General features: G+C 37.8%; 3 protein-coding genes across 7 annotated transcripts; 1 reads left to right on the forward strand and 2 right to left on the reverse strand.

Moving 5' to 3' along the window:
* The first annotated feature begins 506 nt into the window (after positions 1–506).
* Positions 507–2211, forward strand: LOC113768399 (RING-H2 finger protein ATL3-like). The gene has a single exon (XM_027312739.1). It carries the CDS (start codon positions 785–787, stop codon positions 1715–1717), a length of 933 nt encoding a protein of 310 aa, XP_027168540.1. The 5' UTR covers positions 507–784; the 3' UTR covers positions 1718–2211.
* Positions 2212–2903: 692 nt separating this feature from the next.
* Positions 2904–4326, reverse strand: LOC113768802. 2 transcript variants are annotated; one of them, XM_027313298.1, is made up of 3 exons: positions 4260–4326; positions 3870–3999; positions 2904–3561 (listed from the first exon to the last, which is right to left on the reverse strand). In XM_027313298.1, exons 2-3 carry the CDS (start codon positions 3951–3953, stop codon positions 3154–3156), a joined length of 492 nt encoding a protein of 163 aa, XP_027169099.1. In that variant the 5' UTR covers positions 3954–3999; positions 4260–4326; the 3' UTR covers positions 2904–3153. The 2 variants fall into 2 exon arrangements, with proteins under 2 accessions (XP_027169099.1, XP_027169098.1); XM_027313297.1 differs by lacking the exon at positions 4260–4326 and adding an exon at positions 4127–4238.
* A 1320-nt stretch (positions 4327–5646) lies between these two features.
* Positions 5647–11059, reverse strand: LOC113768753 (ubiquitin-conjugating enzyme E2 34-like). Of its 4 annotated transcripts, none has more exons than XM_027313222.1 (10): positions 10759–11059; positions 9207–9294; positions 8367–8421; positions 8112–8150; positions 7824–7887; positions 7640–7701; positions 7473–7512; positions 7358–7385; positions 6503–6594; positions 5647–6242 (listed from the first exon to the last, which is right to left on the reverse strand). In XM_027313222.1, exons 2-10 carry the CDS (start codon positions 9261–9263, stop codon positions 5945–5947), a joined length of 735 nt encoding a protein of 244 aa, XP_027169023.1. In that variant the 5' UTR covers positions 9264–9294; positions 10759–11059; the 3' UTR covers positions 5647–5944. The 4 variants fall into 4 exon arrangements, with proteins under 4 accessions (XP_027169023.1, XP_027169021.1, XP_027169022.1 ...); XM_027313220.1 differs by having other exon boundaries at positions 9207–9342; XM_027313221.1 differs by having other exon boundaries at positions 9207–9346.
* Positions 11060–15680: the final 4621 nt, after the last annotated feature.

Consider the following 15680-nt stretch of genomic DNA (forward strand, 5'->3'; position numbering starts at 1 on the left):
ATTCAGACCCCACCCCACAGCGGGACGCCGCTGCACCCACCAATACCATTGCCATTTCACCGGTCAAAGGAATCAGAAGCCTCCAAGAAAGAAAGAAAGAAGAGCGCTAATACTGCTTGCTGCTTCCTAAGTGCTAACTACAGAAAAGAAAAGGAAAGAAATGGGTTTCAACATTTTTGAAGTCGTCTTCCCCTCATTCAAACCGCCGCCGTGAGAGGGCCATGCATCCCAATTCCCATGTACCATATAGTATTCTTAGTAATACCAACAAATATAACGTCCGCTGACTCATCTCATCTCATATTCTCATTCTCCCTCTTCCTTCCCATTCATTACTTACTAGTATTTCTATTTCAATTTCGGTTCTGGGTCTGTCATTTTCAGTTCTTGTCTTTTAGACTCAATTCTCATCCGATTCTTCTTTAGGCAGGCTTTTCCTCACGCCTATCTTCCTTCAAATACCCCATCTATATATATATATATATATATATATTTTTTTTAGCTAATTACTGCTGATACATCTATATATTTTTTTAAAAAAGGTACCATCAGCATACATTTTCAGCAGCATTTGTCTTTGCTCTCTTTATCTTCCTCCCCATAAACTTTCAGCACTATTGCTGCTTAAAAAGTTTGAAGCTTTACTAGCCTTCAAGTTTGAAGGGATTTTTGCTCAACGTACCTTCACAAAATCAAGCAATCCCAGGGTTTTTTTTCTTTAAAAAATAATAATAATAATAATAATTCTGGGCTTTGCTTGGGATAACAAGCTATTGGTGGAATAATGGGAGATTCAGCAGGTGTTGGTGACAAATTAGACGACTCAGGAGTAATTGAATTAACCGGGAAGATCATGGTGGTGGCTGTTTTAGTTCTCTTTCTGGTGGTGGTCTTTGTTTTCTTCCTTCATCTCTATGCCAAATGGTTCTGGCGTCGCCGCCAAGAAGACTCTGCCAACAACAACAGCTCCACCACCACCAGGCGGCGCCGCCGCTTTGACTTTGCTCCTGGCTACCAAGAATTGACTGTTGCGGCAGCCCTCCGCCGAGGTCTTGACCCCGCTGTTCTTAAAGCCATACCTGTGATTGTGTTTAATGCTACCAATGACTTCAAAGATGGCTTGGAATGCGCAGTTTGTCTTTCTGAGGTCTCTGAATCTGAAAAGATTAGGCTTTTACCCAAATGCAATCATGGGTTTCACGTTGAATGCATTGATATGTGGTTTGCTTCGCATTCTACTTGCCCTCTTTGCCGAAATCCGGTTTCCAACCAATCCTCCTTCAGCTCCAACACTAGCCCTGAATCCACAACTATGGAGTCTATACTGCAGGTTCCAAATCAAGAGGCAACAGGTGGTCTTGATGGATATTCAGCAGAGTCACTGGATTTCCCAACCAATGTTTTGTTTTGGGGTAATGAAACTCAAGTTAGCACTTTAGGTCCACCACTGGAGGAAGGCAATCAAGGTCTTCATTCTGCTCAGCCACCTTGCACATCCTCAGCCTCGTCTATGATGCCAGCATCAACCAGTAGTAGACCAGATGGAACTCTGGTGATTGACATCCCACGGCATGCTAATGAGGATGAAGAACCAAAATCGCCAATACCAACGCGCTTGAGGTCATTAAAAAGGCTTTTGAGCAGGGATAGGAGGGTGAGTCCTCGTAATGCTAGTGATGTTGACGTGGAGCAACAAGGAGGTAGACTGGAAACCTAGCAGCTCTTCCAATTATGTACAGTCTGTTGCTAATTACTAGTAATTATGCACATTGATTGGAGGAGACGTGTGATATCCAGAAAACAGTTGAAGAGTAAGGGCTCTGGTAAATGAGCAGTACTTGTCATTTCGGGCTCTTACTTTGGATGATTTATTCCGGAGTATGGAAGGTTGGCGCAGTATAGATTGCTGTATGTAGAGATCATGGTGATCTGTTTATTTGTTCAGTGTTTGTTGATTCTTAATGCAATTGATAGTAAGACATTGATCTCTGCATTTTCCATCTGTTTCCTATTACGCATGAGGCTTGTATTCATCTCCAACAAGCTTCTGAGATTACTCGAAACAAATATCTTGTATAGTTAGCTTCTCTGTATGAGAATGGAAAGGAATCCACAGAAGAGTAAAGCAACTTTAACCTCCTTCAGTTAAATATCTGGCTTCCTTATGTGTGTTTGCGTTATGTGTATATATATTTATCTGCCTTTCTTGTATATTTGAGCTGCTACATTTAGAATAGTATTTTAAGTGTATAGAAAATCTTATTTATAAACTCATCTAGCTTAAACTTTAACTATTCGGTTTGCATCAGCCCTGGTCCTGAAGGCTATGTGCAATTATTGGAACTGCCTTGTGGAGGATTTTTTGCTTGTTAAACCAATATGCCATCTAGTTTTGACAGCAGACACAGAGCACCTCATTTGTTAAAAATAGCTTTAGGAACAATTCTTGGAATAATTCTTTAGCAGAAACAATTCTTGGAATAATTGCTTTCATAACATGGGAATCAGCAGGTTGTGAATTCATTCTCCAATCTATCACCCGTCGCGGGTCCTACATGAATTATGCTCCAGTATATTGTTGCTGAAGCACTGTGATTTTCTTTCTTGCTTCGACCCTCAAATTTCTACCCATTTCATTCTTCCCTTTCTTCATTTCATTAACTAGAGGAGATCAATTCCTCAGTCAGATGACTTTGATTGCGCATCTTTGCTTGCACTGTTCCCTTGACTCCTGGTTACCAGCAAGATCAGGAGGTAAAGAATATCCGGTAAGAAGCACCAGTTTCGATCACATTTGCAAATGTATTTTTTTTTTTTTACAAATTCCTTGGAGATAAGTTAAATGAGTGATAATTATTTGGCATGAATACTGACGTCAACAAGACAAAAGTTCTGAACAGATATATAAAACTGAAGGATAATTTTTATCAATTAAGCTGTCAAATATGACAGTGTTCTGGATTCGTTACATCAAGAGTAGTTTCAGGCTATAATGCCAACTCTGTTGACATAAAAGGTGAAATCTGCTTCAGCAAATTTGGTTTTTTTGACCTACAATATGATCCGAGTTTTATCTCGCTGAGGTCCACTAGCCCTTGAGGTGGAAAATGGATTCCAAGTATCCCTCCGGCCTTGGCTACTATCTTAGCACTCCTATGTTACCAAGTAAACAGGTCCATAAGATTGAGCTTCATGAGGATTGGTTAGATGGCTTAGACACATATAAGGTATCCCATCCACCTTATCGGCTGGATTGAAAAGACTCATCAAGGGTCCGGATACTGGCTTCCTAGGCCTGGCAGGAACGAGGCCACCTGCACTACCACGTATTGGACCAGAAACAATTCCACGCCTCAGTTTGGGAGCGGCGGAACCATGTAACGGTTCCACCAGATTATCGCTTTTCTTGTCAGATTTCAACCATGAAAAGAGGGAACTTTTCCACGATTTCTTGTTCCTTTTCTCCCCATTTGACTCCGTCTTTCGCGTTTCTTCGGTATCTGGTAGAGCAACCTTAAAGCTCACCTCATCACATGTGCGCTTTCTTGCTTCTTCTAAGAACTGAAAAAGGCCAAGAAATTGAGTTGTTAAAATCTTGGCATCATGTCCGACGAGACATACACGATACAGGCATGAAAACCATCGTGGGCCGGCCAGAAACCCAAGGAGAACGACGCGGGGCTACTCTGTAGATGACTAAGACAGAAAAATAATGCCATGCCATGAAGTCGGTCCTAAATACTACAATCTAATTTTATAGTTCAGACGCTTTTGAATGAGACAATTAAGATCGTTTTGTTACTACGAGGAAATAGAGGGAAAGATGTGGTTCTTCGGGATTCAAGTCAGTAAAAAGCTCAGGAAAATACCTGTGCAAAGTCTGCGTGTGGGTCAAACTCATAGGCAAAGTAGTTTCCAGCTTCATTCCTTGGGAAAACTGGAGAGGTCTTCATTCTTCTCACATGGATGCGTCTGAATGCAAGGGCGAACTTACCTATGCTGCAAAAGTTGGTAGCAGAGAACAAAGAAATGTATAGTAAGAGAATAAAACAGAGCAAGATTCAGACAGCTTGCAGACAGTAAATTAAAATCCCTGTTCAGTTCAACAGAAACAGAAACGTTTTACATGTTTGGATATCGGACCATATTCTTCTGGTAACTGGTAAGGTGATAAAATTCGGAATTCCAAAAGGGAAATTGACCAGAAGAGAAGAGTGGAATGTAATAATTTTCATATTCTTGATTCTCGTATCGTATACCTTTTGCCTTCCTCATTCACAATGGCACACAAGTACTATTTACTAAAAGGACAGAGGAAACTAGTAGCAGTGACGACGACGACGACGGGGGTAATGGTACTCTTAACCCATTCGGTCATTTTCACTTGTAATCTGATCTCTCCCGGGCTGGCGTTCAAGCCACTCTTTTAAATAAATCGCCCCATGTGACGTGACTGTGCGAGATAGCTCCCATTTTAGGAAATGCTTCTGAAAGCTGGCCAGCATTTTGCATGCAAGAGGAAAGTCTCCGCGTTTTGCGATGAAAAGGAAACTTTCTTACTTCCTAAGGTACAGACTAAAGATATGATGGTAGTAAACATCTGTATCCACTCGAAAAATTTTAATGACCACCAATGCAATAAATATTATATTGCCTTTCAAGTGCTACGTACCAACTATCAACCAGGAAAACCCTCAAAAAAAGATATGGGTAGCGGATTTTTTTCCTTTTCCTTTTTTAATAAAGGAATCATGCTGGTACATAATCTTCTAGCCTGCCACTTTCCAGAAAATCACCACAAGGAGAATTCAAAACCAAAAAAAAAGAACAGAAAAAGAGAAACATGAGTGAGCATCATAATATTGTGCTATTGGATTCAAGAAGACGGGAGTTTTGTACGCCGCATGTTTCGGAGGGTCCGACGAGCTTTCAGCGTAATGAGAATGGGTGGCGAGCAAATGGGTGACAAGTCATGAGAAAGGAGGCCAAGAATCTAACCAACCAACACAATCCCTCGGCTTTCAACCAAACTGCTGGCTTACTTGGTAGCTTTAAAACTTAAACGCAAGCTGGTACAAGAGACAAAAGACCAATACTAATCCTCTTGGTTTCCTAACTCAACAAACATAATAAGAACAAAGACCTTCACAAAGAAAAAAGGAAAATGACAGATATGGAAAGAATGGCTTTTTACAAGCAAGAACCATATCAAAAGCCGGTAGATGTCCCTGTTTGTTGACAAGCTCGACCCCAGAACTTTTTTTTTTCCCCTTTAGCAAAAACCACATAATCTTATCCCGGTGACCGGATTGTTACATGTATGATTCACCGTAGCATCTGCATCAGTTAGAAAGTCACTATTGTCCAGCTGGTTAATTTATTTTGCCAGCTTTGTTTAAATTCCCAAATTCTCGCGCAATTGTCCCCTTTTTGTTTCAAAAGGGTTCACTCAATCATCACACAAGAGGATCCGCTGGCAATCAAACAAATGGGTCAATGCCTATTATTAACAATTACCCTACAGTTTCTGGAGATGTAAGACGTACTACAACCGCCACGCTCTTACCATCACCACAATCACATGTCAAGTGCACACTGCAAGCAATTGTTGCAAGTACCTGGGTTGTGCCATACATTCTTGTCATATTTACCTCCAGGAATTCGACAGAATAAAAAGCGCAATCTTCCAAACCAGCAGTACACTGGAGCCACTTGCTACTACATCCCATAAATGTCTGGTTTGTTAAAAAAAAAAAAAAGGCCAGCAGCCAAATTGGAAGGAAGACCGTGTCAGCCATAAACTGTATGCACTACCTCTATACAAACATCTTACATACATGACAAATCTAAGACATCAAGTATTAAAGAGTAAATTCATTTTGCATAAATGCTAATTTTTCCACTCTTAACACTTAAAAAGGTTTCCCCGCTTACGCCACGACAATCAAGGCTGAAGCAGAGGCAAAGCCATCACAACTCCAAAAATGGAAACTAGCAACAGCAGCAGCCAAGTTGGAAATGAGTGCCTCTGGTTTTTGACTTCTTTTGGCGGTTCTATTCTATTTATCTCCCCTCTTGTTGGGTTCTCATGCTCACCCAGTGAACTTCTGGTATTTTCTGCTGGATTGGACACTGGTGAAACCTTGTCAGTGACAGCCTGCTCGGATAACTGCTGTTCATACTTCTCCACATATTCAGGAAATAATTTCCTAAATGTTGCGCTGTTATGTGGATAGCACATACTAAGCATGAGAAGTGAATCAACAAAGTGAAATACAACTCAATAAAAGATGCATTGTCCAAATAGAATGAAATTATATAATGCAGTTCACGTGATCAGATCTAGGAATCACACAAATGCAAGGAAAGATATAATTATTTCTTCAAAATACCAACCAAGAAAAAGAAAAAGAAAAAAAAGAAAATTGCAGCCCCCTGCATGCAGAATGTCTGTAAATAATGCAATCCAGGATCAGAATCATCAGAATCCCAAAACACTCACTTTTTGCAATTGAAAGCAAGAGAAGCCTTCGCAAGCTTCCGTTTCTCAGCAACTGTAGTTGTCACACTGCCCGTGGTGGGACTATTGTCCATCTGCATTGTAAGGCAGGAAAACCATATAAATCTGAGGCAAAAGCATTCTCAATACAGAGCAGAAGTTTCCGACTTTTTCAATCTCATCCAAACCATGTTAATTTCCAACTTCACGAATGCAAAATAAAGTATTTTTGTTTCTGGAAACAAACTTGTCCAGTGATGTTTCAAATCTGAACAATAAACAAACCAGTAGTAGGGTTTTTCTTCCGCAAAGGTTAGCAGGTAAAAGACCCCATTTTTTAGTTTCTGTTCTCTCCTGTTTATGAAGCAAATAGTGCAGCAGCTGGAAAAGAACTGCAATCGTCCTTTAATTATTATTTTTCTAAAAAGACTTTTATTTGGCTCCATAGGTTCATATTCCACTGACTTGAAACATTTTGACAAGGTCAGATTTGGATCGAGTCACAAGCTAAAAAGTTGGAAAACCGAATCAGACAGCTAAATCAAATTTTGCTTACCAAATAGATTTTAGTATCAGAACAGATTATTCCACAAATATTTGCAACGTACACATTATTTATCCAATTTTAATGGGAATTTATTCACGTAATTGCTGTTATTTCTGAGAACAAAAACAATAACAAGGAAAATCCTATCTTGAACAACAGACCCGGAGACAGATCTTTCATGTACTAGAAATAGCACACAAGTTGCAAGAGGAAAATATTCTAAATGATACTAGATCTCCAACCCCGTGCACTAAATGTAGCAGGATCAATCATACAACTAATATGATACTGGACAAATGCCAGAAACTCACCATGAATGAAAGGAGTCCTGTCAATATGCTGCAAGTTAAATAAGAGCTACATCAGCAGAAAACTGAAGATAACGTAAATAAAGAGCAGTAATTGCTCGCTAATGACATGCATTACCTGGAAACAGACCACATAGGATTCCAACTTTCTGGATGGACTGGAAGATAAAAAAGGAGGATAACAAAACGATCACAGATATAAGTAAAAGATTAATGACACAAATTTCTATTTCTATGAAGTAAGAGGTAATCCAGAAGTAGCAAAAGCTATGAAAAGCAACATACAATCGCTCATGGAGAGGCATAGTTTCTTTTGAGTCATGAACCGTCCATTTGGAGTGGTCATGCTACAGATGAGGGAAAAAATGGAATTAGAACTATCTAACAAGAGAACGATCAAATCAACACAGGAGGTAAAAGTAAAAGCATGAGTACAATTTGTGGAGAAGAAGTGAATTAATTACCAGACCTGATGCCAGGCGGTTTAAATGGATATTCAGGAGGAAACTTGATCTTTCCATAGTAATACCCACCTGAATTCAGAAGAAAAGGCATTTTAAGGAAATAATCAAACCAAGTTAGCATGTCCAGACAAGATTTGTAACAATATCGATTTTAAACAGAGCATCTCCTAAGTTCAAAAGTTGCTGGAAAGAACTTTTTCTTAACAAAAGTACAAAATGAGATGAGAAAAGGTTCCAGAACAAAAAATGATAAGAAGCTAGCTGGATAATCAACCAGTAGAAAAAATGACAACCTGCAAAAGGTGTTCCTTCACTCCCCTCCAACACATAATCTGGACACAAAGTTTTTGTAGAGATGTGTTAATTGCCAATCCAACAAAAGAGAAAAAGATTGTGCTAGCTACATAAATCAACAGGACCCACAGGCTCAGTTCCAAATACAAACATGAAAGGTGCATCAAACAAAGAGTACACATCAACAGGCAAATGCAACAGCTTTAATCAAACAGTTCTGTAGATAAAGCTGCTTGGCAGGACAGACAACTTACGCCATTCAAGGATGTCATTTGGGGCAGGCCGAGCAACAACATGCGAAACAGGTTCCTGACATCCACATTGTACATCATTGTCCAAGGAAGGCAATTATAAGTGTTTAGCATTTGCCCAAAAAGTAAATTCCAGTGCAAAAGCAATAAAGGAGAAAGAATTTTGGCTAAAGCCTCTCAAACAAGCAGCAAAACTTCTGATCAGTAGCCTTAGTATTCTAGGGATGTGAATACAGATTAAGGATTTAAATATCAATTCGAACTTAAAAAAATGAGATTTTTTACAATTTACAATGTATAATCTCATAAATAATTACCCCATCAATGATCTAGATCCCAAATCCCAGACATAACTATTGAACCCATGAACAGGTATTGTTTCACAGACAAAGCTCAAACAACTAATGGTCCTGGTGGAAGAAGAAAAATGCATATATTCCTTTATCTAGACACAAATGAAAGCCAAAAGCTCTCAACCATGGTGAGTGGAGGAATAATGTCAATTAAAAAAGAAAGAGAGTGAAAAAGAGAGATATTAAATGGTCAACTCGGTAAAGGCCTAAGTTTGGATAGAGAAATATTTATATGATAGCTAACCTATCTTGCCAATATAAAAACCATGAAGAAGCCTCAGAATTAAGTCAGATATCAACAATCACTTGGTTACTTTAAGGTGCTAATATGAGTTAAGTGGTAAACGACAATTTATCCTATAATCAATCTACGTCATTTTTTTTATCTTAAACATCAGAATACAAAAGCACAAGTTGTAGGGCGCTGGAATTCCATATAACATTCAAGTATTGTAACTAAAGAATTGTGCAGAGTAAGGCGGGTCCATACTTTACAAAGAGCTCTATATTCTTTCTGAAGACGCTTTACACATGCTTTTTCAGCCATCCTCAACTTGAAAAACTCTAGCCAACGGGAACTGCACCCAAGGAAGTCCCTTTACTTTTCTGGTTGCCACTGCTATTATCTGGCTTATTAAAGAAAACAGTTGTCTAGTTACATAGAGGAAGTAGTAATTACTATAGTTTATGTTTCATAGAAACATACATAAAAGCAGCAGATCCAAACATTGTTAAGGAACTAATCTTTCATAAAGAAAAGCATTAAATTAGTTCTAAAAATATATATGAGAGAAATTTTGACACATAAACCTATATTTATGCAACTGAAACTAAACGAAGGGCACAACCCAATAACCAAAGAATTCCCACCCCATATACCCATCCTACAATTGCAGTTAGGTGGACGACAATATAGCTTTAGCAAGCCACTTAGCTCAATTTGAGACATGATCATATGATAAATAACATTCAGGTGTACTTCAGCAGATAAACTACGTAGAGAACTCCAAATATACTGTGTAAGCACTGGTGCTGGGTGCCACAAATAGAACAGCAAAACAATCAATGAGGATTGTCAAGTTATTAAGTTTACGGATCTAGTTGGATGCCAAGCAAAAAAACTAAGCAAGAAAAGAAGAGAGAAGATAGGCTTTACTTCATTATGGTAGTATAATAGTGATGACAGCAAAAAGCTGCTGGAAAAATTATTTGCTCTCAGTGTGCTTTGTAAGAAATATGATCATTAAGAACATTTTTTAACTGACATGACTCATGCCAACCTAGATTCTCTGAGCATGATGACGTGATTCACCAATAAGCATGTTGAGCACACTTCAAGTACCCAAAAAATCGCGCTTAGGTGAAATATCAATCTTGGATGTTATGTGTAGACAGTCAATCTTTCTCCAAGCCGCCACAGCATACATACATAACCTAAGTCACCTTATTTTCCTGTTTGTCCTCCTAAAATACCTCAAAAAGCCCATTGAAATACTAAATATAACTAAAATTACCTCCATCATAGCACATAATTCATTGCTACAATACTTTGCTAAATACAGATAAAGACTCTTCAAAGTACCAAAGACATTAATCCGGGAAGCCAAATTCGATTTGCACAATTCATTTATCCACCCCCAACTCAAACTAAAGACACAACCACTCCTCTTGTATTAGAACATGCATTGAGCTGCTTCATCGTACAGCGTGTTGATACTTAAAACTCAAAGCAAAAGTAAAGAGAGAACTACTGAGAACAACATACTCTTATTACACGAAAAAATAATTCGAAAAAACTGACCAAAAAAAAAACACAGATGAGTCCACAAAATTATCCTGAATTCGAGCCAATTATTATAGATTCCTACATCCAAACCGTAGGAGATCCATAAGTAGATCAACCAAAATTAAAGATTGCATACGAAATTAAAGATACATACATACATAAAGATCAACCAAATCGATTGCATACGAAATTAAAGATACATAAACAACAGAACAAACAATCAATAGAGAGAAATAGAAAAAGATCGTTCGGTTACCAAATGCAGGCGATTAATATCGGACCCTATCGGCAGCGCTTGATCGGAGCACGTGAAGCTATATTTTGCGTGGCTTTTCTGAAAATTGTATACTAATTTGCAAAATATTTCTGCAAAATTTAAGGAAAAAAAAAAGTGTAATTGTTGTTCCAGGAACGTTGAGATTTCTGGATTTCTGCCCGTGTTGCCGATTGAAGGTTTGTCCACAGAGACGAGATTGACCCTATGCAGCATCCACTGTATAATGACCTCTTTTAAAGTAAAAAGAGGAGAAATGGGACTTTTCAGTGGTTTTCTAGTCCGGAGAATCAATCCGCCGCAGATTTTTTTGCCCTTTTCGAGGAAAATCCAAAGTTTACCCAAAGGGGCAAAGAAAAAAAGAGATAATTTAATTCTAACCCAATTAAAAGTGAAAAATCTGTTAATCACCCGATTGAAAGATTTAAATTTTATTTTGCAATACACGTCCCTCCAAACCTTTTAAGTTCTATCATTCCATACATACACGATTATCTAATATCTTTTCAAGATATTCTTGCACAGAAAATAAAATCCGAGAAAAGTCTGAATTTAAAATCTCCAATAAGTTAAGTTCTCTGTGTAGGGAATGTGTTATACTAGAAAAGAGACTATAAGTGAAAGATTTCGAGTTCTGCACTTTCAACCTACACTTTTAAAAAGAAAAAAAAAAAAGAAACGTTCACATTCTAACACCCTCAAAAATTTCAAAATGGCACTGGTTTATACAAAATTTGCCAACTAATAACGTTGAAATTATAATATTGTCACTGTTAGCCGGTCACAACTAGAAAGACTGTGGATGCTTTTCCTATTGCTAATCATACTACTCTATGAAGTAAGGCGCAAAAAAAAAGGACAAGAAAAAATTGTGTAACATAAGCAAAATTACAAAGAGTATAAATTTGTTTTGAAACACATTAAAAACTTATCACCATTAACCCCCTTTTGGATTAATCTTTCCTACACTGACAGTGTATACACTATCAGCATTAGATGAATGACAACTATGCAAAATTTGAATTTGAAATTCAACTTTTGCACACATGTTATGAATCCAACGATGATAGTGTATACACCGTCAGTGTAGAAAAGATTTACTCTTAACTTTTACCTACTTATTTTATTCAATTTGGAGTAAGTTTTGTTTGGTTAAGTTGCATATTTGATCGAGAAGTTATGCAGTATACACGTAAATGTAGCTAATTACAATAAAGATTGTCGTGGTTTATCTTAATTGTTGGGTAAATTGTATTGACCTCCGCCAAGAGTGATGGTAATTTATACATTTCCTATCTATGGGCTTTGTTTTAGACTACAAGGGTTTCCCTTGGGTTCCATCGCACATTGCATAAAGGTCCCTAAAATGAATTACACCATGCAAATTGTTCTTTACCACCATCACTAGAAAAGTGGACCGAGACATCAACGCACAAATCCACAACTAATAGATCCATGAAAAAAAAAAATCCACAAAAATGGCCGAGGGAAATCCGAAATGGAGATCTTTCTGATTACTAATATGTTACCGTCGCAATTTATTGGCTTTCCATTTGTCAAGGGAGACCATCACTTTGTTTTTTTTTTTTTTGAGAAACATCGCTTTGTTAATTGCAAGCACCATGGATGGAGATTGGGCTGCATGTAGCAACCGTCAAGAAAGATTCACTATTGCAACAAAAAAAAAATTGTAAGACTTATGATATTGATTTTAACACCATGTGTAAGGTTCATAAAATTTTATTCTATATTTACAATATATTGAAAACGATTTACATTCTAAATAAATGAAATTATATCGTGTGGAATTGAACAAAACTTGTCCAAACGATTTTTCTGATGACCGTTTGAGCTCTTGGTCCCACCTTGGATAGTGCATTTGTTGGATTAGGGGCCAGTATGGTTGGGATTTATGCAATTTGGTTCAAATGTTGAACATATTTAAATTTGTGATGTACAACTACATTATGGTATTGTATTGAATATAAGTTAAATATTTTATTCTTATACATCTTTTTTTTTTTTATGAATACAATGATATAATGTAATTGCACACCAAAAAATATAAAATGTACAATAATAGGACCAAATTGTATGGAACTCCAACCGCACTGGCTCCTTTTTCGTATTTGTTTGGTGTTTGTTACAAATTTTAATGGAATTTATTATAATTGTTTAAGAAAAATATTGACATTTATCTAAAATACTCGAAACTCCTCTTAGTATTTCCTCCAAAACACCTCTTTCTCTCTTCCTCCGCTTCAGCAACCTCTGCCATCCGTCACTGCTGGCTGCTCATCTTAACTACCAATGTTTTATTTATTTTTTTTTCTCAAAATTTTCTAGGTTTTTTGAAGCATAATATAAGGAATAACTTTTTTTTTTTTTTATACATTGTCAATATAAAAATTTTCTACACAAGCAAGTTTAGATTATGCCACATAATATAAATTTAAAATTTAAATCATACACAAATGACATATATCCAAAACGGCTAATGTAAAGCAATCACTATATATTATTAGTACATAAAAAATTAAATTTAATATAAATAGCATTTTATTAAAATTTTGTCTTCTTCAAATACTCCTAAAACTGGGATACAATCATTAAGTTGGTAATGACGGATCATTTCCTCGTAAAAAAGGTCATGTATGTGTTCGAATTCTATTGTCAAAGATACATAAAAATCACTCTGAAACAAAAAACATCTCAGAAAAGACTCCGGCTCCAAGCCAATATGCATAGGGAGGGGGCCTGGAACTACATATGCTTAAACTGAAACGTAAGCATCATCGGATGCCCTTTACGACGACGCACAAGTTAGGGGGAGCATCGACCCAATGGACCAGAGCTTGATGCTCACTCAATACGGGAGAGTTGGAGCCAAAATGGCCCAGGTCGTGGAGAACGCGTGGGCACTGCCTAGGAATGAGTGACGGAGGGGATTAGTCTAATTTGTTATGCTGCGGCTGCTAATTCTTCTCAAATCCATCAAAGGCCTTCTTCTACTAACATAATAACATGTGATAGCGGCCAGATTATCTGTTTGATTTACTTCTTCTTCACGATCGACTGCTAATAAAAAGTTCCACAACCCTCGCATGGAAGCCTGTCGTGTCTGCAAATTTATAGTATTTTAAAGAGAGAGAGAGAGAGAGAGAGAGAGCACCGCTACGCTACTAGAAGTCTCATATCAATCTTTTTTTCAATTTTACCATGAAGCAGTTTATTAAATAACCAGCCAACTAAACCCTAAAGCCAAACGGTCCAAAACTAGGAAAAAATTAGTCGTAAAACAGTCTTCGACTGTTTTTTGGAGGCGGGAGCATCTTTTGACTTGCGAGAGAGACACTGACACATTCAACCAACGTCAGAAAAGAGTAGTAATTAATACGTTTTCACAAAGCTTTTTGGCTGTACCAATTACGCATGTTTTCTTGGGTGCCAAGTGGCCGTATATCTTTTCCGTTCAGTAGGGCTCTTTAATTTCTGATGATGCATGTGAAAACCGGTTTGTATTATATTTTGAAAGTTGATTACTATTATTCTGTCTCTCGTTTTTGCAGTTCTTACAGCTTTGTAAGAACTCATATAGCTTTGGTGCAAGTAATCGTACTCGTAATGACATAGTATAACTTTCCGCTTAATTTACACCAAATGAATTATACAATTGACAAGAGCGAGAGAGACAAAAACTAACTTGTGAATGATCCTTTAAATCTCGATCTAATTACTGTGCAGAGGCAGCTGTCCGAAAAGTACTTGTAATATTCGATGAAATCAGAAAGCTCAAATCGCACTGCACGCACCTATTATTTTATTTCAAATTTTTTTTTTTTTTTTGAGAAATAAAAAAAAAATCACGTGCCAAGTCACATGATCACACAGAAACTACTAAGTTAATCAAAAAATCAGGTGATAAGTGAGAGAGAGAGAGTAAGAAGAAGATGGAAGAAAACTCTCTTTCTCTCGATCGGTCAAAGAAGCATCACATGATCCCACGTCCGGTACCATCGTGATCAGGGATTTTAGATCAACAAACCATTATATAATCAATCCCGTTGTTGGAAGTTCAAATGCCCATAATCTTATCTCATCACATTCACAGCCATGCATATATATACCCTCGTCATCGGAAAGAAGAGCCGCGAGTAAAACACGAGAGATTATGATGAAGTCCCCCTGCGTGAAGACGACGGTTGCTTTTGTCCTTGCGCTTGTGTTGATCTTACAGGCCTTATCCTGCCACGGAACAGAAGCAGGCCGTCTTCTCCAGAACAAAACACCAAGCAGCACCACCACCACCACTGCTTCTTCTTCACAAGCTTTGAAAGGTTTGCATGAGAAGCAGCAGAATCCATTCAAGAAAGCCGCAGATTCCAGCGTGCGGCAGATACCTCCCACTAGATCTAATCCCACGCAGAACAAGTAACTTCTGAATACCAAAACTGCATGAAGGGTACATATGCAGCTGCAAGCACGTAGCTTTCGCTGATCGATCGGTTATCACTCATTATCTGCCCTTATCGTTATATGCGCTATAGGTACACGCCTCCATGGGCATGGGGTCGGCGACAAAGAAACAGTACAACTGGCAAACAGGAAAGGAGAAGAGCTCAATATATAATATACCTGCAGGATGTAGAAAACTTTTGGTTCCATGGTGATGTACTAGTATTTTAGCTTCTTCATAGCATGACAGTGTAAAATATATATATATACAATCACTTCACTTGGGTTGGAGCAGAACTCGATCGGTACTATTTCCGTACTTGGTACTCCGTGGAGGTTTCAAATTTTTGCTGTTTAGATGTGTTCCCGACTGTAACGCTTCCTTTCTCGAATCTGCAATGGCTTTATTTACAGAGATTTTAATGTTTCAACATTTCCTATTTTCCCTG

This window comes from Coffea eugenioides, chromosome 4 (assembly GCF_003713205.1).
Source record: "Coffea eugenioides isolate CCC68of chromosome 4, Ceug_1.0, whole genome shotgun sequence".
Taxonomy (NCBI): domain Eukaryota; kingdom Viridiplantae; phylum Streptophyta; class Magnoliopsida; order Gentianales; family Rubiaceae; genus Coffea; species Coffea eugenioides.